We start from the raw sequence: 26024 nt of genomic DNA, 5'->3' as shown, positions 1-26024 counted from the left end.
TACAACTTATATACTGGTGTAGGACAAGGAACACCCTTTAAAATCGTTCTCTCTCATGCTTTGATCTTACTTTGAAAATTCTAAATTCACCTAATCAAATAAGCCAATGACATCTGTAGCTATTTTATTACTACTGGGACCATCTGTAACCACAATAAACTCTTAATTCTTAGACATTAATCAATACATGATTTGCTGTTATATCGATTATAGAACACATCTGCTATACCAAATGTTTCCTGTCCATTTTGTTAATTACTAATATTTTATCAGTTACAGCGCATTTATGACAGCAAGCATCTGTGAGAGTAGTTTTTGATAAACTAAAAGCATCTCTTGATAGATCATTATCTTATTAATCACAGAAAACACCTGCATTCATTAATTACAAATGGTTCCTTTCTGGCCACCTGGATACATTTTCCTAAGGGTTGAGATAGAGTAAAAGAACACACAATCCATTATTTTACAATACACTAAGATGCAGCTAAAATTCAGCTTATTGATAACTCACTTGGGTCAGCTAAAGTTCAGAGTAAAAACAGAACTAATAATTGAGCACAAGCCTACTATGATTACAGACATTCATTAGTCCAAAACAAAACACTCTTTAACATTGGGGTTTAACAGTACTTTTGTCTAACACACACACACACACACACACACACACACACACACACACACACACTCACTCACTCACTTCTGGGATTTTTTGGCCAAGAAATCATCAATGCCCTGTCCCCAAACTATTACAACCTAAAGAGATTTAAAATGACAGATGAAAGGTGGGGAAAGGAAATACAACATGCCATGTGGCTAGGGTGACGATGGCCATGCCTTTTTGGCTACATAGGTACTTGAGTGTATTTATATTTATCTCTCTCTTCTCCCTTTTGCCGTCTGTCTCTGGTACAACCCTTCCTTCTGCTTTTTCCTTCCATATCATAGACCTTGGGCTGAGTGTAATAGCGTTAACAAGCGACAAATGCTGGTATGGGGCACATAATTATCAACTCCCTTCAGCATTCCAGCTACAGTATTTGACTCTGTGAACTGATTACGCACTGCTGCAGGTCAAATCCTGATCCCACTAAAGTCAATGAAAATTGTGCCATAGGCTTCAATAAGATAAAGATTTGGACCACTGCAAAGAATTATTTCATTTTATTTTAAGTACTTGCCATTAGTGACCCCTTAATCTCCTAGCAGCAGAGTAAAACAGGAAAAAGACAAGAGTTTAATTCACTGTGGTCCTCTGGATATTACACCAAGGGGCACTGGAAAATTACATATAGAATTTTTGGCTCAGATGTAGAGAGAGGAACATTTGAGAGTTTCATGAACTATGTTTCTGGCCTTGACACAGCCCCAGTTCAGCAAAGCATTTTTAACATATTCATAAGTCCCATTTAAAGTCAATAGGCATGGACTGCTGAATTGCGGCCATTGTACCTGTAGTAGGAAGAGGGCCTGAAACATAAGCCCTTGTATTAGAGGCCTGGTATGAGGCCTGAGGCCTGGGCCAAAGTAGTCAATACTTTGCTGATATAAAACAAAGTTAAGTTGTGTGCAAGAGGCTGGCCCTGCTCACAGAATCTAGCAAGAACAGGGCTAATATTGCAGAAACACACATTCCTAAGTACAGTAACTCCTCGCTTAACATTGTAATGTTCCTGAAAAATGCGACTTTATATGAAACGATGTTAAGCGAATCCAATTCCCCATAAGAATTAATATAAATAGCGGGGGTTAGGTTCCAGGGAATTTTTTTTGCCAGACAAAACACATTATATACATATACAGGATAAGTTTTAAACAATTTTAAACAAACAGTTTAATAATGTATACAGCAATGAATGATTGTGAAGCTTGGTTGAGGTGGTGGAGTAAGAGGACAGAATGTTTCCCAGGGAATGCCTTGCTGCTAAATGATGAACTAGCACTCGGCTGAGCCCTCAAGAGTTAATACGCTGTTGTTAATGTAGCCTCACACTCTACAAGGTAGCATGGACTGAGGCAGGAGGGAGGAAACACAATAGATGCAGGGCAGTAGCTGCAAAAACTTATCTGTAAAAGCTGAACATGATGATGAGCCCATGCTATCCAACTGGCGCACACCACTCCCTCCTCCTGATAGCACATGCATGGCTCAGAGGTGCTGACTTTCCAAAGTGCTGGGGGTGCGTGCATGAGTGAAAGAGAAAGATGTGCATTAAGCAACAGAGGGTCCTGTGGCACCTTTGAGACTAACAGAAGTACTGGGAGCATAAGCTTTCGTGGGTAAGAACCTCACTTCTTCAGATGCAAGTCTTGCATCTGAAGTAGTGAGGTTCTTACCCACGAAAGCTTATGCTCCCAGTACTTCTGTTAGTCTCAAAGGTGCCACAGGACCCTCTGTTGCTTAATGCACATCTTTCTCTTTCACTCATGCACGCACCCCCAGCACTTTGGAAAGTCAGCACCTCTGAGCCATGCATGTGCTATCAGGAGGAGGGAGTGGTGTGCGCCAGTTGGATAGCATGGGCTCATCATCATGTTCAGCTTTTACAGATAAGTTTTTGCAGCTACTGCCCTGCATCTATTGTGTTTCCTCCCTCCTGCCTCAGTCCATGCTACCTTGTAGAGTGTGAGGCTACATTAACAACAGCGTATTAACTCTTGAGGGCTCAGCCGAGTGCTAGTTCATCATTTAGCAGCAAGGCATTCCCTGGGAAACATTCTNCTTGCATCTGAAGAAGTGAGGTTCTTACCCACGAAAGCTTATGCTCCCAGTACTTCTGTTAGTCTCAAAGGTGCCACAGGACCCTCTGTTGCTTTTTACAGATTCAGACTAACACGGCTACCCCTCTGAAAGATGTGCATTGCCTCTTTAAGTAGATTGACCCCACTTCAAGTACATTGTCCTTTTAAGCTGATCTGCCAGTTCAGACAGGAAGCAACAGCTTCCAGCAAGCTCCCTCCTTTCTGTCCCTGAGCCCTGTCCCCGTCCTCCGTTTTGTGGAGGGGGGTACGGAGAGGGGGAGGGGGGCAGGAGCAGAGGGACATCCTGATATCAGCACCTCTTTCTCCCCCTCCCCCAGCAAGCAGGAAGCTCCAGGGAGCAGCTCCAAGGCAGAGGGCAGGGCAGGAGCAGCACCGCAGTGGGGGGAGGAACAGCTGAACTCCTTCTGGGCAGCTGCCGAGCCACATACCTTACAGGGAATTTAGGGGAGCTGATGGGGGGGGGACTGCTGCTGCCCCCCCCAGTTCTAATCCCCACAAGGAGGGGCTGCTCTTCCAGAGAATCCTGCAAGCAGTGGACAAAGCAGGCAGCTGCCAAACGACGCTATAACGAAGCATTGTGCAACTTTAAACGAGCTTGTTCCCTAATAGATCAGCAACGTAACAACGTTAACCGGGATAGCGTTAAGTGAGGAGTTACTGTAGAGCTAGGCATAAGAATAGATACGCAAACACATTCCAGAAAAGTGGTACTAGAACACCTCGATACCAGCACATTCCCCAAAGATAACAGAAACACACTGATCCATCCTAAAGATAAGGTCAGGCTGACAGCATGATGGATAGAGATGTTTTGATTGAACCAAAATGTACACGGTAATGGGTGGCATCCAAATACGTCAGAGGGTGGCACCTAGATATGTCAGGAGTAATACGTAACTTGTTTGTATCTGTGTATAAAGAGGTATCTCAGAGGGAGTGTCTTTGGCCAGCCAAGGGGGGAATGGAAAGTCCCGCCATTCACTGAGCTGCGTCCATTGTCACGGGCATCCATGTGCTACTGTAACTGTAGACATTGATCTGGGGAGCTAGGACTGTGCTTCATTGACAATAAACTGGACCAAGCACCTTTGCACCTTACCGGATTTTGTGGTCATTGGGCAGTTTGCTTGAGGTCTGCCGTGCCAGCTGTCAGCACAGAGCTAGGACAGCACACAAGGAGAACACACACATACAGCCGAACATCTAACAACACCCATTAAACTCACATGGGCATTGCTGACTTCACTGGGGATTGTATCAACCCTTCAGTGTGCTAATATTACTGATCCCTGTTACCATGGGTGGTTTTATTTACTTCAAAGGGCACAGGATCAGTCCAATTGCCTTAGTACTGTGTGTTTATTTATTGTTTCTCTTTCCCTGTGTGAGTATTGTTTTATATCTGTATTAGCAAAATCTTTTAAAAAAAACACAAAAGGAAGGGAAAAAAACAGTAAACAAATGTTGCCCAGAGCTTTGCTGGAGACACTGGCAGTGCATGCTGCATTAGCAGTTAGTATATTATGCACTGTTACTCAGTGTGGTGCACTTTTAATCGTTTTTTCAGAGATGATCTGGCAAAGTGAAAGTGGCGGCCTGTGAACATCATGTCAGATTTCACAGCTGTGTTCTTAGGCTGCATTCAGGGTTTGTTGGCAACAAAGACAACAACCGCACTTTCAACTACAACCAAAGAACAATATGTTTGCATTTGTGCATTTGGAGTTTACCCGAGTGCACTCACTTTGAGGGGAGGAAAGAGACATAGAGAAACCACAATCCTTTAAAGAAGAGCCTGCTATTTTTAGTCCTTGAACTGGAGCTAAGTTTTAAATAGCTCATCCAGTTGAGAAAGCACTGAGACGCCTTAGAAGAGCTGTATTCCCCGATGACAGAATTCCAGATAGTGCAAACCCCTTGCAAACAGATCTACAACAATACACTAAGGCTAGGTCTACATTACCCGCCTGAATCGGCGGGTAGAAATTGACCTCTCGGGGATCGATTTATCGCGTCCCGTTGGGACGCGACAAATGATCCCCGAATCGGCGCTCTTACTCCACCAGCGGAGGTGGTAGTAAGCGCCGCCGACAGAAAGCCGCAGAAGTCGATTTTGCCGCCGTCCTCACAACGGGGTAAGTCGGCTGCGATACGTCGAATTCAGCTACGCTATTCATGTAGCTGAATTTGCGTATCTTAAATCGACTCCCCCCTGTAGTGTAGATGTACCCTAAGAAAGAGCCAGAAAACAATACAGTACAAAAGTGGTCCATAGAGTTGTGTGCAGGAAGTGAGGGAGCCTTTGACATAATGACTATTGCTTGCCCGCTTTCCCTCCCAGGGTAACAGAGCGATCCAGTGATGCCACTGCCCCAGGACAGTCCGTCGGTCGCAGCACACACACCTGGGAAAAAGAACAGGCGTACTTGTGGCACCTTAGAGACTAACAAATTTATTAGAGCATAAGCTTTCGTGCACTACAGCCCACTTCTTCGGATGCATACCTGGGAGGAGCCAGCCAGCAGGAAGGGGGTGGAGGGGCCCAGAGGGGGTGGTACAGCTCAGGCTCTCTGCTCTCGTGTTTACACCTGCTCTTCCCCTGTCTCCAGCTCATCTCCCCATCCGCTGGGGCTGCCCAGCTTGCCCAGGGGCTCTGACTGCCTGGCCCCGGTGTTTCGGGCACGAGGGGGAGTCCATGTCGCCCCTTCGCAGAGCCCGTTCCTTTGGCGGAGCCCCGCAGCGGAACTACGTTTCCCAGGGTGCAGCCCGGGGAAGGCGGTGCCCGCCCCGCAGGAAGGGCGGTGCGCTCTGGGCACTGCTGCACCGTACAGCCGCAGAGCCAGTGCGGGGCCGGGCGGCGGCGAGGGAGTCATGCTGCGCTACTCCGGGCCACGCTCCCCGCCGGGCGTCTGCCTCCTGCTGCTCCTCCTCTGCGCCAATGCTCTGGCCTCCGTGGTGTCGCGGAGCCGCCGGGGGGGCAGCAACGAGAAACCCATTATTGGTAAGAAGCGCAGGGGCAGGGAGCGAGGGCGCGGCGGGCACCGTGAGAGCCCCTGCTGCTGCGTGCGGGAGGGGTGTGCCCCTGTGTACGCAGGGACAGGGAGGGAGAGCAACACGCACCTTTGTAGCCAGTAGGACAGAGGAGGGCGCAGAGGGTGGTTAGGGCAGATGTTAACACGAGAGGGTCAGTTGAGGGAATGCATAAAATAAGGTAAAAATACCTTCTCCTTCCTCCAAAACTCCCCCCGCCCCGCTCTGACACCTCTGCGGGGAGGGCGGTGTTGACATCCTGAGTACGAAGCTTCATTGTGTCAAGAAGGGGCCATCTTTCACTGCCTGCCCGTCTCACCTGTTAGGATGGTGTCAGCCTCAGCAATAACAGTATAGCCTGCACTGACCCATCAGGTGTAAGACTATTGTACTGTATCTATCCAGTGCACTCTGCTACTCCCACTGCTGTAGGATCTGAGCACTTCATCATCTTTAGAGCAGTGTTTCTCAACCTTTTTGATACCAGGGGTTGGCTTACTGCCTTCCTAAACTATCAGGGAGATCTCAGGGACCAGCATCAGATCTGTCATTTAAAAACACTATTTTAGGGTAGGTCTACACTATCACTTAAGTCAATATAACTTACCTCACTCAGGGATGTGAAAAAGCCAACTCCCTGAGCGGCGTAAGTTACAGCGACCTCAGCACTGTCCATGCCGGTGGTATGTCAGCAGGAGAGGCTCGCCTGACGACATACCTTCCGCCTCGCACAGAGGTGGAGTAATTATGCTGATGAGAGAGAGCTCTCTGCTCGGCATAGAGCATCTTCACCAGATGTGCAGCTGCGCTGATGTAGCACTTCTAGTGTAGACTAGCCCTACTAGAGTATTCATCTTCAGAACACCCAAGAGCTAAGGAAGTTATCTCCATCTTACAGATGGGGAACTGAGGCACAGAGACACTCAGGATTCCCCTCCCCCCACAACTTTTTCAGAAAAGCCCCTCTGCTCCCGTTTGAAGTAAGAACAGGTGTGGATTTTTTTTTTAAAGTTTACTTTTCCAGAGCTGGTTTGTTTATTACTAGGTCTTGCTATCAATAGCTCAGCTGGCTTTGCTTTCCATGTGTGAGTAAATGGTGAGCAATTAGTCAGCAAAATAGTTTTTTTCACTTTTGCTGTTTCCAGAAGCTGAGATACAGTCAGTCATGTGGCACAGTTGCACAACAGTCTAGAAAATGTTCTAATGCAGTGTTCTGGTCTGGCTGTGTGCTGCATAATGGATATTTAGAAAATGTCCAAGTATCTTTGTGTAAATCCTCATGAAAAGGTATTGTCTAAGGCAAGGCCCAATCCTGCAGACATACAAGTGCTTAACTTGAAGCACATAAATCGTGATTTTAATGGGACTGCTCACATGCTTAAAGTACAGTACAAGAGTAAGTGTTTTTGAAGGATTAGGGCCTAAAATGGTATTAGTTCTAGAATTACAAATGGATCTTATTGTAGGTTTTTGTATGGCTAATGTTTAAGATATGGTTTTTAGTATCTCAGGTGTTTTTGTTTTTGAAAATTGAAATAATCCATAAAAAGGTGAAAATGGAAAATTCTAAAACACTGCATGCCACCACAAAATAGCCTGCAACAGATTCATTAGATGTACAGTAAATAGCCTTTCATTTCAACTCTGATATGTATAACTATGGTCCCACTATTGCAATCCAATCTGTGTGGATGAGACTGAACTCTTATGGAATCCTCTTGATTCTATGGGACTCTGTGTGGGGCCAGTGGATTTGATTTTAAACTCTTTGGAGCTGGGACCTTGTCTTTAAAATGCCTTGATAAATAAAATATGTTTATAAGAAGTTGTGGAACTAATCAAATAAGGCAGGGAATTTAAAGTCAAACTGTTAAAATGGTTTTATTTGATACCCCATTACTAAGCAAGCTTGTTTGCTTATTATTTCAATTTTCTCATAGTTCATGGTAAATCATTAAGTATAATACTACTCGCTGTAGTGTATGAATCAATTCAGTTAGTGAAAGAAATGAGAGTTTTTATTTAATTTGCCTTCTTCTGGACTATAACTGCTGTTATACAAATTACAGTAATCCTTTCTGTTTTCTGGACACTGTAGGGATATTGGCACAGGAGTGTGACTTTACAAGTTTCCATAGATTTGGAAGTTCCTACATTGCTGCTTCATATGTGAAGTTCCTAGAATCTGCTGGTGCACGAGTTGTGCCAATAAGGTAGGCTGTGTGGTAGTTCCAGGCTTTTTGTACTGCATAAGTACCTACCCTTGAGAGGTGCTTAATGTGTAAGAGCTGACTCACTTTGTACTTTCAATTCCTTACAGACTAAAGAAGGTGCATAGAACTTTGCAAGATCTCTAGGAATGGAGGCTAGACTCACAGCAAGCTGGTGCCTGCCAATGCAATATACTAAAAGTGTTTCTTCATCTTCAGACTTAACATATGTACCAGTTGCTAGCTGTGGTCTGTGAAGTTTCCAAATACACGCTATTGCCTTCAGGGCCATATATTGCCATGTGTACATAAATAATGCTAGGACTCAGGGAATGGAGGGAGACTGCCACTAGTGCTTGAAGTGTCCAGATCAGATTCCTCTCATACTCTGGCTCACTAACTACTACTACAAAGAGGTCTATGTTTTACAACTATTCCAGGTTCTGGATCAGAGGAACATTCTGGCTTGTGCAGGCAATAGGCTGATGCCAAAAAGAGAACTTTGTGGCCAACAGTAAAATGTAAAACTATAACAGCAAATACAATGTTAGTAGGAATTAAAATAGTAGTTAGATGCTGATACAAAACAAGATCACAACCAAGTGTCAAACCTGCATGAAATCTCTCTTCATAGCCAATGTTTTGAGGATCCCATTGGTCTTCCCCAGCTTTCTGAATCTCCCTGGAACTTTGATCTGAGAACCTGAGGCAAAATGTGCTCCTTGTCCACGGAGACTGGCTCTAAGCTAAAAAGATGGATGGGGCAAATTGAGAAAGCTAGGACTGTGAATGTGGCAGGTGATAGTCAGAGTGTGTGTTTAACAAGTGGGGCAATTCTGACCTTGCTGATACAGGTGTAAATCAGGAGTAACTACTCTGAAGTTAGTGAACCGTAAAACCCGTGTGAAAACGGAATAAGATCTCATGTTTATAAATCACTGTTAATCATATACTCACATGGCCGCCCTATGCCTCTGCACCACTCTGGCACCATGGTTCCAAAGGAGACACACCAACAGGGGTTGTTCCCAAAGCCTAATGAATTGGTGTGAGGGGCCATGCAGACTGTATTGGCTTTTCTAAATTCTTTGAGGCTGACAGGTGTGGAGACAGGGTTAAGAAGTTGGTGGAGCCCCCCACTTTTGTGTGAAAAGGGTGAGGTCTGCATGCAGATGGTCACATCCATGCATGGCTGTAGGGCAGGGGTGGGGAACCTTTTTTCTATCAGGGGCCACTGATCCACAGAAAAAATCAGTCACAGGCCACACACAGCCCTGCGGGAGTGTGTGCGTGTGTGTGTGGTGGGAGGGGGGCGAGGCTCAGGACTTCCCCATGCTTCCGGGGTGGGGCCAGAAATGAGGGATTCAGGGGGTAGGAGCAGGCTCTGGGCTGGGACAGGTGTGAGGGCTCCAACTCGGGGTGCAGATTCTGGGGTGGGGCTGAGGGGCTTGGGGTGCAGGAGAGGGTTCTAGACCAGGGCCAAGGGGTTTGGAGTGCAGGAGTGGGCTCAGGGCTGGAGCAGGGGGTTGGGGTGCGGGAGGGAGTGCGGGTTCTGGGAGGGAGTTAGAGTGCAGGAGGGGATTCCGACCTGGGGCAGAGGGTTTGGGGTGCACACTCCTGCCAGGCAGCGCTTACCTTAGGCATCTCCCAGTTGGTGGTGCAGCGTGGCTAAGGTAGGCTCCCTGCCTGCCCTGGCTCTGCGATGCTTCCAGAAGCAGCCACCATGTCTGGTCCCTAGGCGGAGGGGCCCGGGGGCTCTGCACGGTACGCGCTGCCTGCACCTGCAGGCCCCACCCCCCTCAGTTTCCATTGGCCGCAGTTCCCAGCCAATGGGAGCTGCGGAACCGGTGCTGGGGGCAGGGGCAGTGTGCAGAGTTTCCCTGATCGCCCCTGCTCCTAGGGGCCGCAATGTTGGTCGCTTCTGGGAGCTGCACGGAGGTGACTGGACATTTAATAGCCTGGCAATCCTCCCCCCGCAGCAGGGCGAGCTGGCGCTCGTGGCTCCAGTCTCGTGGGGGGCCTCCAAGGCTCAGGGCTTCCAGCCCACAGCGTGGAGACTTGCTGTGGGGCGGATTAAAGGAAGCAGCGAGCTGAATCCGGCCCATGATCTGGGGGTTCTCCACCCCTGCTCTAGGGAGTCTGAACTGGCCCAGTCTGACTCCCTGAAGAGTAAGTTTCCATTCATAAAATCTTAGAAGTTTAAGGCTGGAAGGGACCTCAAGAGGTCATTTAGTCTAGCAGCCCTCCCCTCCCCCCACAAGGAGGCAGGACTAGGTAAACCTAGACCATTCCTGACAGGTGTTTATGCAACCTGTTCTTAAAAACCTGCAATTACGGGGATTCCACAACCTCCATTGGAAGCCTATTTCAGCATTTAACTATCCTTATAGTTAGAAAGTTTTTCCTAATATCTAACCTAAAGCTTGCTGTAGATCAGGGGTCGGCAACCTCTGGCACGCGGCTCACCAGGGTAAGTACCCTGGCGGGCCAGGCCAGTTTGTTTACCTGCCGCGTCGGCAGGTTCGACCGATCGCAGCTCTCACTGGCTGCAGTTCCCCGTCCCAGGCCAATGGTGGCGGCGGGAAGCTGCGGCCAGCACATCCCTCACCCGCGCCACTTCCCGCAGCCCCCATTGGCCTGGAACGGTGAACCGCGGCCAGTGGGAGCTGCGATCGGCCGAACCTGCCAACGCGGCAGGTAAACAAACTTCTTTAGTTTTCATACATGTTTTTTATACACTTTCCATGCCCATTGAAGATGGTTTGTATTAAGTATCTTTGGTATTTTAATAGTAAAATGTGATGACGTTTCAGACATACCTGTAACTATCTTTGTTGGGATTTCAGACTAAATCGTTCAGAAGAAGAGTATGATAAGATTTTCCAGTCTATTAATGGGTAAGCTTTGAGCATCAGTTTACTATTGAAATGTCCATTAACGCAAAGCCTCTCTAAAACAGATGTTATCAAAGCCACTGTTGTTTTACTGTTAAGTTCTTGGTTTTGCCTTTGGCGATTCCAGACTCAGATACTTCATTTTTCTAAGTAGGGAATGTGAGTGTAATCATCTTCTTTCTTGCAGGTGTGTGCATTAATCGTGATTAAAAAAATTAATCGTGATTAATCACAGTTTTAATTGCACTGTTAAACAATAGAATACCAGTTGAAATGTGTTATATATTTTGGATGTTTTTCTACATTCTCAAAAATATTGATTTCAATGACAACACAGAATACAAAGTGTACAGTGATCACTATATATTATTTTTATTACAAATACTTGCACTGTAAAACTGATAAACAAAAGAAATAGTATTTTTCAGTTAATCTCATACAAGTACTGTAGTGCAATCTCTTTATCATGAGAGTGCAACTTACAAATGTAGATTTGTTTGTTTCATAACTGCAATCAAAACAATGTAAAATTTTAGAGCCTACAAGTCCACTTAGTCCTACTTCTTGTTCAGCCAATCACTAAGAGAAACTAGTTTGTTTACATTTACAGGAGATCATGCTGCCCACTTCTTAATTACAGTGTCACCTGAAAGAACAGGCATTTACCTGGCACTGTTGTAGGCGGTGTCACAAGATATTTATGTGCCAGATGCGCTAAAGATTCATATGTCCCTTCATGCTTCGGCAGCTGTTTCTGAGGACATGCTTCCATGCTGATGACGCTTGTTAAAAAAAATAACGCGTTAATTAAATTTGTGACTGGACTCCTTGGGAGAGAATTGTATGTCTCCTGCTCTGTGTTTTACTCGCATTCTGCCATATATTTCATGTTATAGTAGTCTCGGATGATGTTGTTCGGTTTAAGAACACTTTCACTGCAAATCTGACAAAATGCAAAGACGGTACCAATGTGATATTTCTAAAGATAGCTACGGCACTCCACCCAAGGTTTAAGAATCTCAAGTGCCTTCCAAAACCTGAGGGATGAGCTGTGGAGCATGCTTTCAGAAGTCTTAAAAGAGCAACACTCTGATGAGGGAAACTATAGAACCCAAACCACCAAAGAAGAAAATCAACCTTCTGTTGGTGGCATCTGACTGAAATTATGAAAAAGAATATGTGTCGGTCTGCATTGATTTGGATCGTTATCAAGCAGAACCTGTCATCAGCATGGACGTACGTCCTCTAGAATGGTGGTTGAAGATAAAGGGACATATTACTCCTAGGGGAAGTCTGCGCCACTGCACGTGCACAGAATTCATGTTCCCTGCAGATTTCTTTGCTTCCCCAGAAAAATGACTTTCTGACAGAGAAGCAAAGGGAATCTGCAAGAGCAGTCACACACCAGTCCCTAGCTGCGCAGGTTCATCCTTTCAGGCAGCCGTCAGAGAGATAAATCGCTGCAGGGGTGGGGACATCCAAGCCAGTGGCTCCTATCCTGAGCCGGCATCAGCTGTTAATCCTGGCTGGGCTGGAGGCAGAAGAGGACAGGATTTCCTCTTCCCCTGCAAGGAGTGGCTGGGGCTGTGTCTGACCCACCCCCAGAAACCTCCCCCAGCTGCAGCATCCTCCCCTGCTTCCTGCCCCCATCACTGCTCAGCTGCGGAGGGAGGGGTCACTGTATGGGGAGCTGCTCCCCCATCCGCCCAACCCCCGTGCAGCTGGACCTCCCATACCCAGACACCCACACCAAGCCTCACCCCAGACAACCATAACCACCCTAGCCCTCCATACCTGAACCCCACTCCATTGAACTTCAACCCCTGCATCTGGAGCCTCCCTGCATCAAGACCACTCTCCACTGAGCTCCCTGCACTTAAACCCCCACCCTGATGAGCCCCACCCCCCTGAACTCCCCTGAGCCTCCACATTCAGATCCCCATGCCATTGACTCCCAGCTAGCTGCACCCAGACCCCTACCCCACCAAGCCCACTCCCCCAGCACCAGACACCCCTGCTGAGATCCCCACACCAAGACCTCTCCGCTGAACCCCAATCACTCTCACTTGGAAGCTCCTGCAGAGTCCCATTGCCCCTGCACCTAGAACCCCCTCAGTGAGCCTCTGTGCATCCAGATCCCCCACACTTAGACCCCCCCACTGAGCTGCCTGCCCCAAGATAGTCTCACACAGAATCCTCTCACCCCACACCTGGGTCCCCCCACACTGAGCCCCTCAACACTTGGATCCTGCCTGGTTGAGCCTGCCTGCTCCAAACCTGGTGCACGGCCCCAGGCCTTGTGCTGTGTCAGAGTTGGGTGCAGCCCCACCACTGAGTCCATGAGCTGAGGAAGCTGCAGGGTGATCCCCACTTTCATAGAGCCAGTAGCCTGTGATCCCCGTTGCCATGCTGGAGCCTCTGCATTTATTTATTGACAAATAAAACTTGCAGAATTTTAAAATATTGTGTGCAGAATTTTTAATTTTTTGGTGCAGAATGCTCTCAGGAGTATCATATGAAGCTTTAGCGCATCTGGCATGTAAATATCTTGTGACGCTGGCTACAACAGTGCCATGCGAACGCCTGTTCTCACTTTCAAGTGACATTAACAAGAAGTGGGCAGTGTTATAGTCTGCAAATTCTGAGTGATTGGCTGAACAAGAAGTAGGGACTGATTGGACTTGTAGGCTCAAAAGTTTAACATTGCTTTATTTTTCAATGCAGTTTTTTTGTACATAATTTTACATTTTTAAGTTCAACTGCCATGATAAAGAGATTGCACTACAGTACTTGTATGAGGTGAATTGAAAAATATTTTTTTTTGTTTTTTACAATGCAAATATTTGTAATAAAAATAAATATAAAGTGAACACTGTACACTTTGTATTCTGTGTTATAATTGAAATCAATATATTTGAAAATGTAGAAAACATCCTAAAATACTTAAATAAATGGTATTTTATTATTGTCTAACAGCGTGAGCAATCACGTGATTAATCGTGATTAACTTTTTTAATTGCTTGACAGCCCTACTTATTTTGGCACCTCTTTCTGCCTATGTGCAGGCTGATAGGAGCAGCATTTGAATGGAAGCCAGCAGCCTACTTTCACTGTTCTCATGTTGTTTGTATCCCCTTTCAGTGATGGCCTTCATTTTGCCAAAGCTATTTCACAGTCCTTGCAGCTTGCCTACTCACTGTTCCCAACCCTCTCCATGGTTCCTCTACTCTTCTTCCTCTCTTCCATCCCCCCACTTCCTCCTTGAAACTTTTTCTCCCATGTTCCTTGCTCCACTCAACTCATCCCTTATGATATTGTGTCCACTGAGGGCCTGATTCTGCCACCCTTACTCAGGTTGAATGATTTTTTACTCCATGAATAGTTTCCATGGGATTTCTGGTGGAGTACGATGTGACTCAACGTGAGTAAAGGTGGCTAGGTCTTTAGATTGCAGATTGTTTGTGACAAGGACAATGTCTTTATGTTCTGTAGAATGCCAAACAAACTTGCATTTTGAGCTAGATGGTGCAGTAGAATCTTAGAGTTAAAAACGCCTCAGGAATGGAGTTTATAACTGAACAAAATGCTATGGTTGTTCTTTCAAAAGTTTACAACTGAACACTGACTTAATATGTAGAAGAAAAATGCTGCTTTAACCATCTTAATTTAAATGCAACAAGCACAGAAACAGTGTCTTTACTTTGTCAAATCTCTTTTAAGCTTTCCTTTTATACTTTTAGTAGTTTACGTTTAACACAGTACTGTACCATATTTGCTTTTTTATTGTTGTTGTTTTTCTTTGCTGCTATCTGATTGTATTTCCAGTTCCAAATGAGGTGTGTGGTTGACCTATCAGTTCGTAATTCTGGTGTTCATAACTCTGAGGTTCTACTGTAACTTCATTTTCTGCCCTGTGTATATGGGCATATCTGGCTGGCTATCGGAGAGGGAAGAATCAAGTCTTTTCCCACTCTTTATCCCCTCGCCACCCAGATACTTACAAACAGGAGTAATGGTCAAGTAGCTGCTGCTTACCTTTCATCCCCACTCATCTGTGATCAGAGTCGCAATCTTAGGAGGGCTGCACAAATGAGTAAGGGTCAGTCATACCCTGTCTTGCTGCCCTGTTCTATTAAGTAAGGGCTGTGAGAATCTGACTCTATATAAATAATAAATAAAATCAGTAAAAAAAAGTAACTGCATCCATTGAATCATAATATGGAAGCCTTGAATCAGAATGCTATATATGGCCTTTTATCTTGTAAAGCCTGTATGTTTTAGCTTCAGGTTCTTCTCACTCTGAAAATATTATCTTTAATTATCAGCAGCCACCCTCTTCCCCCCCCCTTTTTTTTAAGTGTTGAAATTTACTGTAGCACATAGACATTGTGATCATATGGTCTGATGTTTGCCTTCAGTGAATTTATGCCTCAGGGTTCTTATCAGCCCTGTCCATATTTATACATTATATTATGACTAAGACCTATAATTATTTACATGTAATAATACTTTGTTGTTTTTCAGGGTACTTTTCCCAGGAGGTGGTGTTGATCTTAAGACCTCAGAATATTCTAGGACTGCTAGGATATTTTACAACAAGGCACTAAAGGTAACGGAAAAACTGTTCTGGTTATTGTCAGTGTTCAGGGACCAAAATCATGGGAGGCTTATATTTAGACAGTCTCCAACTGGAGTTCAATATATTCCTGTTAGCCTGTTAATAAGCAGCTGACTGTTGGTATGTGTGTGTAACAAATCATCTAATAGCTTTAGATGCAGGTCTGAACTGAACACCTCCAACCTTCAGAAAATTATAATCTGAACTTTAAGGTTTGAGGCCTTTCACCAAATAGTTTAAGTGAAGTCAGCTGTTAATATCTTTATTTGTACAACATTACTTGTAAAATTTAGCTGTCAGTCACCCTTATTGTCAACACTTACACAAGCTTTCTTGGTATCCAGTGTATTTTTTTATGAAGCAGAAGTGGTGCTCCTATGTTGTGCTCAATACTAACTGAGGCCAAGATTTTCAGGGGTTGGGGTGACTGCTTAGCCCTTTCTGAAAATCAGGCCCCATTAAAGTGTTTCAAGTTGAGCACCCATCTTTGTTCATGGGCATTGCCATCTGGTTATCATAGACCCTGATATTGCAAAGACTTGCTTACCTTTATGCAGTATAAGTAGTCCCATTTACCTCAATGAAACTATGCACAATGCATTAAGTTAAGCATGTAAGTAAGTGTGGAGGATTGGGGCCATAATGTCTGGTGGGGGCACCATTACAGTAAACAGTATGATGAAATTGCACGAACATTTCACAGCAACTCCGTAAATTGCTTGTCATCACTTCATATACAGAGTTTGAGGAAAAATCTTTTTAGACATGCTGTATGTAATCAAGATAATTGAAAATTTAGGAAGTAATTTCCAGTTCTTTATAGATGTCCCTTCCTGGCATGCTTTTCTCTATTTTACTTCTGAAATTGTGTGCTCTGAACTGCATCCTTTGAGACTTAATTAACACTATAAAATATTGATACATTTTATAAGTGCAATGTGAGTTATAGAAGTCAAGGTGATGTTTGCATGTATGAAGATTGGAATTTCTACTACTCTTAAATTCACATCAGTGTCTCTTCCCACTTTGCCTCATCAAATTCAAAATAAGAGATTACTTGGTGTGACTGTGTTTTGAAATTACATGTACACACAAGGGGTGAAATCCTAGACCAGGGGTGGGCAAACTATGGCCTGGGGGCCACATCCAGCCCTTCAGATGTTTTAATCTGGCCCTGGGGAGTGGGGTCCATGCCTCCACATAGGAGCCGGAGGGTGGGACATGCCACTGTTCAGCGCCATCTGGAGCCTGCACCCCTGACCCCCTCCCATGCCCCAACCCCTTGGTCCCAGCCTGGAGTACCCCCCAACCCCTCATCCCCAGCCCCATCCCAGAGCCCACACCCCCCGCACTCCAACCCCCTGCCCCAGCCCAGAGCCCTCTCCCACATCCTGAACTCCTCATTTCTGGCCCCACTCCAGAGCCTGCTCCCCCAGCCAGAGCCCTCAGCCCCTCCCGCACCCCAACCCCCAATTTTGTGAGCATTCATGGCCTGCCATACAATTTCTATACCCAGATATTTTGCCCACGCCGGTCCTAGACCCATTGAAGTCAATGCGAGTTTTGCCATTGACTTACATGAGGCAAGGATTTCATCAAAGATTTTTTCCTCAGCTTATAAATTAGTAAAAAAATAAATTACAGCCTTTAATGCTGTTAAATACGTGGTTAGCCTGTAGGCTGCATTTTTAGGCAGAGCAAAAGTAAGGGGAATATATGTTAAGGGCTTGATTATAATTTCACTTAAACTGATGTAACTCTTTGACATTAGTTACTCCTCATTTGCATCAGAGTAAGTGAGAGGAGTAGCAAGCCTTGCTTATCTAGCCTTGCTTATCTAGCACTTACATGGCAGATGGCTAGAAAGATACTGTAATGCTTTTGGAGCTTCTTTGTAAAAATATTTTATATGTCAGTAGTTTACTACAAGAGTAAAGATCTATATGAGTTTTTACAGTCGCAGTATCAGGAATATAGTTAAGGTGGTGGTGGCACTTTCTTTCTAAGCCCGAAGTTTCAGTTGCTTAGATCTTTCCAGAAAAATAGCTTTTGAGTAATAACTTCTTAAGTTGGGTCACAACCCGGAAATGAATTTGTTTTAGAAATAAATTAAGGAAATGCCCTCAGCCATCACAAAAAAAAAATAATGTTCTGGGGTAACAGAGCTTTTAAACCATGCTTACGGTGTAGAAATGCCACCTGCCTGCTGTCCGGATCTTCTCTATTTGGAGCTTTATGTGCTTCTTTACGTTGAGGGTTTCATTCTGCTTTTGCTTAGCTTGTCTCTCCTTCTTTCCTTCCCCTAGTTTTGCCCTTAGCTCAGGTTTCACATCAGTTTCATTGTTTTTAAGATAACACTGCCACTTTCTATTTTATGTCATTTGATGTCCAAATTTCTCCTCTAGGAACCCGGGACATAAAATTGCTGGCTATGCAAACATCAAGCACATAAAAGCACTAGATGTTGCAGAAAAAATCCTATAGAAGTAAAAGGGATTTACAATTTGTTAACTTTTACATAAATTACTGTATGTGGTGACCATTTCTTCATCTTTTGTTTCTTATTTTAAAGGCTAATGATAAAGGAGACTATTTTCCTGTATGGGGAACATGTCTGGGATATGAAGAGCTTACATACCTCACCAGTGGGGAGATTTTACTGACTTGGACTAATACTGAGGATTTTGCATTCCCACTGAACTTTACTACAGGTGAACAATCCTGTTACACTGCTAATGTCATTTGGATTCACAAGAATCTTTTTTCTTATAATAAACCAATATTTACGGTTGAAGATTTGAAATAGGTGACTAGTGTTTTTATAATATTGATGTTGTTTCTTCTATAAGAAAGCCAATAAAATGACTGAAAAATTAGAGGCTTGAGAGCAAACTATTTGCGTGTCATGAGCCTGACCAAAATTACGGATCTGGAAAGCTATGAACTTTGGGAAAGTTTGGTCCTAGATCCATAATTTTGATCCAGCCCCCTAACTCTGTAATGAGCTGAATGAAAAATCTGGATCCTTATATACTATAATATATAGTATTGAAATCAGTGGGACTACTTGCAAAATGAGATGCAACTCAGCATAAGGATAGCAGAAGCTGGCTCTGAATGATGCTTTTTATGTTTTTTTTCCTCTAGCAGCAATAAGCAGGATTTCTTCCATTGATTGCAGTAATTAATCAATGGACTAAATCCTGTTGCCTTGCCGTATTTACAAAAATTCTGCCGTTCCTAACTACACAGAGTAGTACCTCACCACACCACTGAAATTAATGGTAGAACATGGGTCTAATGAGTGTGAGCAAAGGAGGCAGAATTGGGCCCTCTGTGGGTCAGGGCTGCCGCATATGGTCTAGTGAGAATTGCTAGACTGCACTTTGCCATAGCTGTATTCTAGATTTATTCCTGGGGTATGTTTGTATTGTGTTATTGATTAATCAAATTCAGTGAAAGAACAGAATCAAAAGGAATTAAAATGAATTCAGCTAGTACTTCATCACATTTATCCCCATCCTAATAATGATGTTCCTTTGACAGCCTGGTAGTGAGAATATTCCTTTGTCTTTTTTGTATAAGCTGCAAAAGACAGCAGGATGTTCAAGAATTTTCCAGATGACTTGTTGCAAAAACTTGCCACTGAGTCTTTGACAGCACACTTTCATCACTGGAGCCTCTCCGTGCAGGTATTTGATTATTTGATTGAATGAACCAAAATGAGTTTACTCTGTTAAATCTAGAAATAAAACATTTATTTCTGTCATTTTTTTAATGCAGAATTTCACACAGAATGCGAAGCTACGCAATTTCTATAAGGTTCTGACAACTAACACCCATGCAGACGTGGAGTTTATATCGACAATGGAAGGTAGTGATTGGTGTAACATGTAAACTGTGATAGGGTTTTGTGGGGTTGGGGGAGGGTTTGTTTGTTTTTTGTGTGGAAGACAGTGAGCGTGGCGGTGGTGTTACTAATTTTAATGTTAGAATAAGGAGTTAAATGTCAGCACTGCCTGCCGTGTGGTTGATTAGAATATGTTCTGTCTGAAGATAACTTACACCTTTGCACTTTACTTTAGATGTGCATATTTCAGAGTATGACTATTCTCTCTTTCACCCCACTGCTCCACACCTAGATATGTTAACACACTTTACCAAATGAAATATTTTCAGATCTGTGGGACAAGATGTGGAAACACCACTCCAGTTTCTGTAGCTTAAACCCCTTCTCAGTGCAACAGGTCTAGTCTGCACTTCTACTGCTGGCTCTCTACAGATACTGCCTCTCCATGTTGCTCTCTTATCCGTGGTTGTAGTACAGGGAGAGCCATTCATGCTAGTGAGGTGCCAGCAGTATCCCCCATTCCTTTGGCCACATTTCTGGTAATTGCTGTCTTCCAAAAGACTCCTGCATTGCCTGTCATATTGAACTCCAGAAACATCTGTTTTGATTCATTAGAGCAGTAGTAGGCAACCTGCGGCCCGGGGGCTGCATGCTGCCCATCAGGGTAATCCACTGGCTAGCACAACACTTCTAGCACTCTCTTATTTTTTATAATGAAACAATTTTTCATTTTTTGTAAATATTGCAGCTAAAGCAATCAGATTACAATGGTGGAACAGTGACCTGCAGAAATTTGTTTGCATAGAATTAAACCCTTTTTCATTTAGCACATCTCACTATAACTTTTAATTTCTTATAATGTATAATTGACCAAACTATTTTTTAAATGTAAACATTATTGTTCTTGGGCTGAAATCTTGTAAAATGTATTCCTACCTAAAACATCACATACAAGTTGCTTAAGGCTTTTTGTCCCATTATAGAAGTCACAAATTATATGTGAGATATAGTGAGATCTCTAGTAATGTGTTCATTGTAATAAAATTGTGCATGCCACCATTTAAGAGAAGGCTTAAATGTTACATGCATTGATGGAAAATTTGTTTACACAGCATATAAATACCCTATTTATGGTGTCCAGTGGCATCCAGAGAAAAATCCTTTTGAATGGAAGAACTCATCAGGCATACCACATTCTGCATCAGCTATGAAAGTTGCATATTACGTAGCTGATTTCTTAGTGAATGAAGGTAAATAGTTCTTTTTTTATCTATATTCATAAAATTCAGTTTCAGAGAGAGAAAACAGTGGAACATTCTTTGAGAGGAAAAAAGCCCCCCTTTCAAAGTGTCAGAATACTATACCTATGATCTTTGAGCACATACTATGCAAGCTTTAAAGACTTATTTAAAGGAAGGACATTTTAAATAGAATGGTTAAGCAAAATAAACAACAAAAGCCAAGCACTCTGATGGAAGCATACAAACTCCTTTCAGTAGAGAGTAATTTGTCAGGAGAAGAGTGTCGATTTTTAATTTGATATAAACGTTTGAGCAGACACCAAAAACCAGTGAAACTTTAGAATTGTTAAGGCTGCACTCTAGGTGAACTCAAAACTCTTATTCACATCCCAGTCTCACTCGGCCATGGGCAAAGTAGGTAGAATGAGATAATGAATGGAAGATTTTATTTCCAGAAGCTTTCTGAGTTTTGTTTTATTCGGGGTAATTATAGTAGAGCAATTGACAAAAGTAAGTAGGAAACTGTCTCCAGGCTCAGAGAAAGATCAATACACTTTCCTCTTGCAGTGCAACAGGCAGTCCAGCCTAGCCGTGTCACTCTGCTTCTTGTGCCATACCACAAACTCTTCTGTGTTAATCCCTTAAAGTACAGTAACAACAAGGAGTCCGGTGGCACCTTAAAGACTAACATTTATTTGGACATAAGTTTTCGTGGGTAAAAAACCCACTGCTTCAGATGCATGGAGTGAAAATTACAGATGCAGGCATTATTATACTGTCAGTACATTATTATAATGCCTGCATCTGTAATTTTCACTCCATGCATCTGAAGAAGTGGGTTTTTTACCCACGAAAACTTATGTCCAAATAAATCTGTTAGTCTTTAAGGTGTCATCGGACTCCTTGTTGTTTTTTTCTGCCTACAGACTAACATTGCTACCCCCTGATACTTAAGGTACAGTAGTTAATCCTCACAGTATATCTCTACAGCTATTACTCCACCTGGCTAAAAAAAATTTCTGCAGCCCAGGAAGGATCCTCAGACCAGATTGACAACAATGCTGTATAGGCCAACACTGCCTCCTGAACATTTTTTACATAGATCAGAATCCATCATGCCTATTTTCTCCTGACCATAAAAATAAAAAGCAGGGAAAGAAACACAAAATATTTGCTGACCAATGGAAAATTATACTCAGCATCTATGAGTATTTAACAGCCAGTCCAGTCTGCTGAAACAGAATTTACTTTTCATCAATGATATTTCTTATGACTTCATGTTAATTTTAACATATGCCTACTCCCAGATGCAAAAAACGGAATTGGATTTTGTTTTCCTTGCAAATACAATCTTTCCCAACATTTTCATATCTAATAGGCTAATATTGCAATATTATTAGTTCTGGTGTTGCATGGGTCTCCAGTACTGCAAGAATCAAGTTTTTGGCAGCAGCGATTGCTCTTAAAAACTAACATTCTTCCATGATAATAAAGTATCCCTGTTACCAGTATCTTTGGAAAAGCTAGCTCCATAATATCCCTCACAAATTTAAATTATTACAGTACTGCTTACTATAATCCTATATAGAATAAGTGATTTCACCAAGAAAGATGCTATCATGGATGATGACAGTGAAGTAATCTGTTCTTTTAAAATGTTTTACAGCCCGGAAGAGCCTGCACCATTTTCCTAATAAGGGTGAAGAGACCAAAGCATTGATTTACAATTATACCCCTGTTTTTACTGGTATATTTTCTCCATTTGAGCAAGTCTATTTTTTTGATTGAACATCCATCCCATAGTACAGGATAGCGATCTGTAGAATTATTTGTTGCAAGTTTCATAATTAAACTCATGTTGTGCATTGCAAGTGGCAGAAAGCCAAAATGCTTAGGATAAATCACTGTAAGGTAAGCTATGTTACCTCTGTAGAATTGGCCCATTAATCTGACAGATTTCCATTCAATTACATTATAATGGGCCTGGATCTCATTTTAATACCTGCTACAGAGAAATACATTTTACCTCCAGAGACGGCAACTTGATTGCACTTATAAATATGAAACAAATCAGGTTAATTTAAAAAAATTGAGCAATACTTTTGGCCATATATTTGAAAGAAATGAGTTTACTTCTACAAAACATTGTCGTCTCTGTGATAACAGCTGGGTAGTTAAAAGATTTGACTTATAATTCTGTTCTCTTGGTCAGATTACAATACAATTAAAGGATGAAATAATCTTTTGATCTTGAGCTTGACAGATGTGTGCTTATGTAACCAAACTCTTGGCAGAGAATTATTTGTCTTTTAGAAACACGACAAAATAATAGGGAAACATTATTGCAAACGGACATAAAGAAGTGTATGCAGTACCATCTGTACCTTGTAGGATTTACATAGTGAAGGTGCAGTATTATTTAGGCATTGCACACATCAGTTAAAGTAAGTCTGTTTGGAGCGCACAGTTAAAACATTGATTCACCTCCTGCTTCCTTCTTCAGTTTCACTGATTCCTTAAGACTCTGTTCTAAAGCACACTGAAGTCAGTGGAAAGATTTTGGATAGGCCCTGAATTAGTTTGCTTTGTGAAAGAATAGGACCACCTAGAGTTTTTAATGATAATATAATGTATAATTTGACTTTTGGTGAAATCTGTGAAATCCTGGCCCTATTGAAATTAAGAGGTGTTTTGCCATTGACTTTAGTTGGGACAGGCTTTTCATCCCCTTTTAAAAAACATTTTGATGTAATGCCTTTCAGAAATGTTACTAATAGGGATCCAGTCAGCAAAGACTTTTACTGCTGATACAATGTAATGATTGTAATTATTAGGCAGCTGCATTTACTGTGGTTTTTTTTTTTCCTTTTGCTTTGCCATGCAACATATTTACTTGAATTTAAGTAGCTCTTCTCAATTACTGAAAAGTTTGTTCAGTAGTTTTGTGATGTATCAAAATGGGAGGAAGATGAGGTAATCAGTTTCATTTCCCTTTTCTTCCACAGGCCCAAACCTCCCACTGAAATCAGTGGGAATAGCATTTTAACCTCAGGTCTCCAGAATTGAAAGTTAGTAACACACAGCAGTTCCAGCACCACATCTGCAGTTCAGGTGCAGAATGTATCAGGGCATTCAAGAGGGTGGCAGACTCCTTACTCACTATTCATGACCAGATAAGCCTGCTACAGTTTAGCCCTTAACAGAAAGGACTGGAAATGCATTCATTAATGTTGTATAAAGCAAAAATTGTGATCTGTAACTACTGTCAAGAATCCAGCCCAGTGCACTCATAAGCATGGTACATGTTGGCTGTAAAATTCAGCATTTGTATTTCACTATTTCTAGGTACGATTACAGTCAAACTGAGCAAAGCTTAATTAACCTGGGACATTTTAGATTACTTCTATAAGTGCTTGACTACCCCAATTCAGCACAATACAATTTTGTGTTGTATTATGTATCTACTAGTAGCTGAAAGCCCATGCTGTCACACGGGTGTAATTTGTAAAGATGTGTGGCTGAGAACTTAAAAATTGGATGGTAATGGAACACTAATCCCAGTGATGATTCAACCTGATGATATTCTAAACAAAAATTGCTTTCAGCCCCATGTGTAGCTGTTTCCATCACTTCACATTGAGTCAACAGACATTCTAGACTTCAGAGTGACATACAGACCGAGTGACAATCCTGGACTGTTATATAGAATACTATGAGCCTGAGTCTCTTCTTATCCCAGTTTTGCATTAGTATAGTCTTGATTTCAATAGTGACTCCTGAGTCCTGGCTTACCAGTGTGAGAAATGACATTAGCACAGCTGTGTTTTCAACAGAGTTACTCCTGATTCTTTACTTACACCAGTCCGAGAAGACAATTAGGCTCTGTATCTACATACAGGCACAGCAGCTAAACTGCTTACACACTAATGACTGAATCCTGCAATTCTTACTAAACAACCCCAAGAAATTTTGCCTGGTAGGGCTTTTCTACACCTAAAGCTTGCGTTGACCTAGCTTCATTGCTCAGCCTGTGAAAAATTTCATGTGCCATGCGATCTATTTAAGTTGACCTTACCCGCACTGTAGACTCAGCTAGGTTCATGAAAGAATTCTTCCATGGACCTAGCTACCACCTCTCGAGGGGGTTGATTTTACTACAGTGACAGAAAAGCCCCTTCTGTTGCTGTAGTAAGTGTCTCTGTAGCGGTGTAGCTGTGCCACTGTAGTGTAGACATACCTGAAGAGTTTGCCTATGTAAGGAATGCATGATTTAGCCCTAATATAGTGGAGACCAATCCTGCAAGTGGAATTTCTGTTAACTTTACTGGTTGTGACCAGGGCCAAAGTGTGCAAATGCAAAGGTTAGGGGTGTGTGTAATATGAGTGAGATCAGTGTATTTATTCATGAGTTTGGAAGTTTATTTCCTTGCTGTTCTGCGTTATAAAGCAGCACTTCATTGAACTGATTGTATTAATGATTTCCTTTAATACTTGAAATAAAGTTTACACAAGCAGTTTTGTATCTTCCTTAAGAGGTGTCCACAGACTATATAATTTTTTTTTTTAAATAAAGTCCTGGCTGCTTGACTCCCTGCCCAATCTTGATGCAATCACAAAACAGAGCAGTCCGGAGGCTGGTCTAACCTGCACCAGTTGGCTGTGGTCCCCAGCACCATCTGACAGCTGAGGATTGCCAGAATGCATCGCTTTCAGCCACTCCTTTTTGCTCACCCATGACAGGGGCAGAAAAGGGTGGTACAGACTATTCTGGCTGCCCTTCCGATGGGGACTGTCCCACACCTGTGGTAATTCGAGTTGGGGTCTTCGATCAGTCTCTGCTCCCTTTGCAGCTCTCTGCCAGAGCAGGGCAGAGAATTCATTTCTAATAAACAATCACAGCACTGAAAAAGTAATATAGTTATGGTCTAGTTTGTGTGGTTCCCAGAGACTGTCTTTATGGGCAGTCACAAACCTCATTGAAGCTGGTAAGCATGATAGCGGCCTGTCATTCAGGCTAAATGAAGGAGGAATTAAATGCTCCTTTGTTTAGTGATAGTTGAAACAATAAAAGCGACTACCCAAATCACAGATCAGCATGGCAAGGATGGAGTACTTTTTCTTGAGGTCTGGGGGCTTTTGGCTGGGGATTGCAGGCACAGGGCCTGTGTATTGTTTGGTGGAGCTGTGTGTGTCTGTGAGGCAGAAGCAGCCAGAGGCAGCAGAAAACCAGGAGACAAGAAGAGCAGCACTGGTAAGATGACCCTGAGAGAAAGCCAAGAGAGTGCTAACTGGAAAGAGACTAGAACTGTGAGCAAAGCAACTGTCTCCTGTTATTTGATTCCTTGTGTTCACGGAAACAAGACTTTGTGCACATTCTTTGTAAATAAACAGGATTTCATCCAAGAAATCCCAGATTCT

The 26024-nt window shown here is 43.1% G+C and overlaps 1 protein-coding gene across 1 annotated transcript; it reads left to right on the top strand.

Moving 5' to 3' along the window:
* Positions 1 to 827: 827 nt before the first annotated feature.
* GGH (gamma-glutamyl hydrolase) lies at positions 828 to 22495 on the top strand. The gene is given in 11 exon segments (XM_034759580.1): positions 828 to 853; positions 5450 to 5470; positions 5472 to 5764; positions 7892 to 8006; positions 10850 to 10900; positions 15422 to 15506; positions 18088 to 18226; positions 19101 to 19207; positions 19299 to 19389; positions 20478 to 20615; positions 22273 to 22495. Coding segments are annotated over 11 exon segments (1188 nt in total). The 3' UTR covers positions 22395 to 22495.
* Positions 22496 to 26024: the final 3529 nt, after the last annotated feature.

Source organism: Trachemys scripta, chromosome 2, assembly GCF_013100865.1.
Source record: "Trachemys scripta elegans isolate TJP31775 chromosome 2, CAS_Tse_1.0, whole genome shotgun sequence".
Lineage (NCBI taxonomy): Eukaryota > Metazoa > Chordata > Testudines > Emydidae > Trachemys > Trachemys scripta.
The sequence above is the reverse complement of the archived record's forward strand: the minus strand, read 5'-3'. Positions and strand labels throughout refer to the sequence as shown.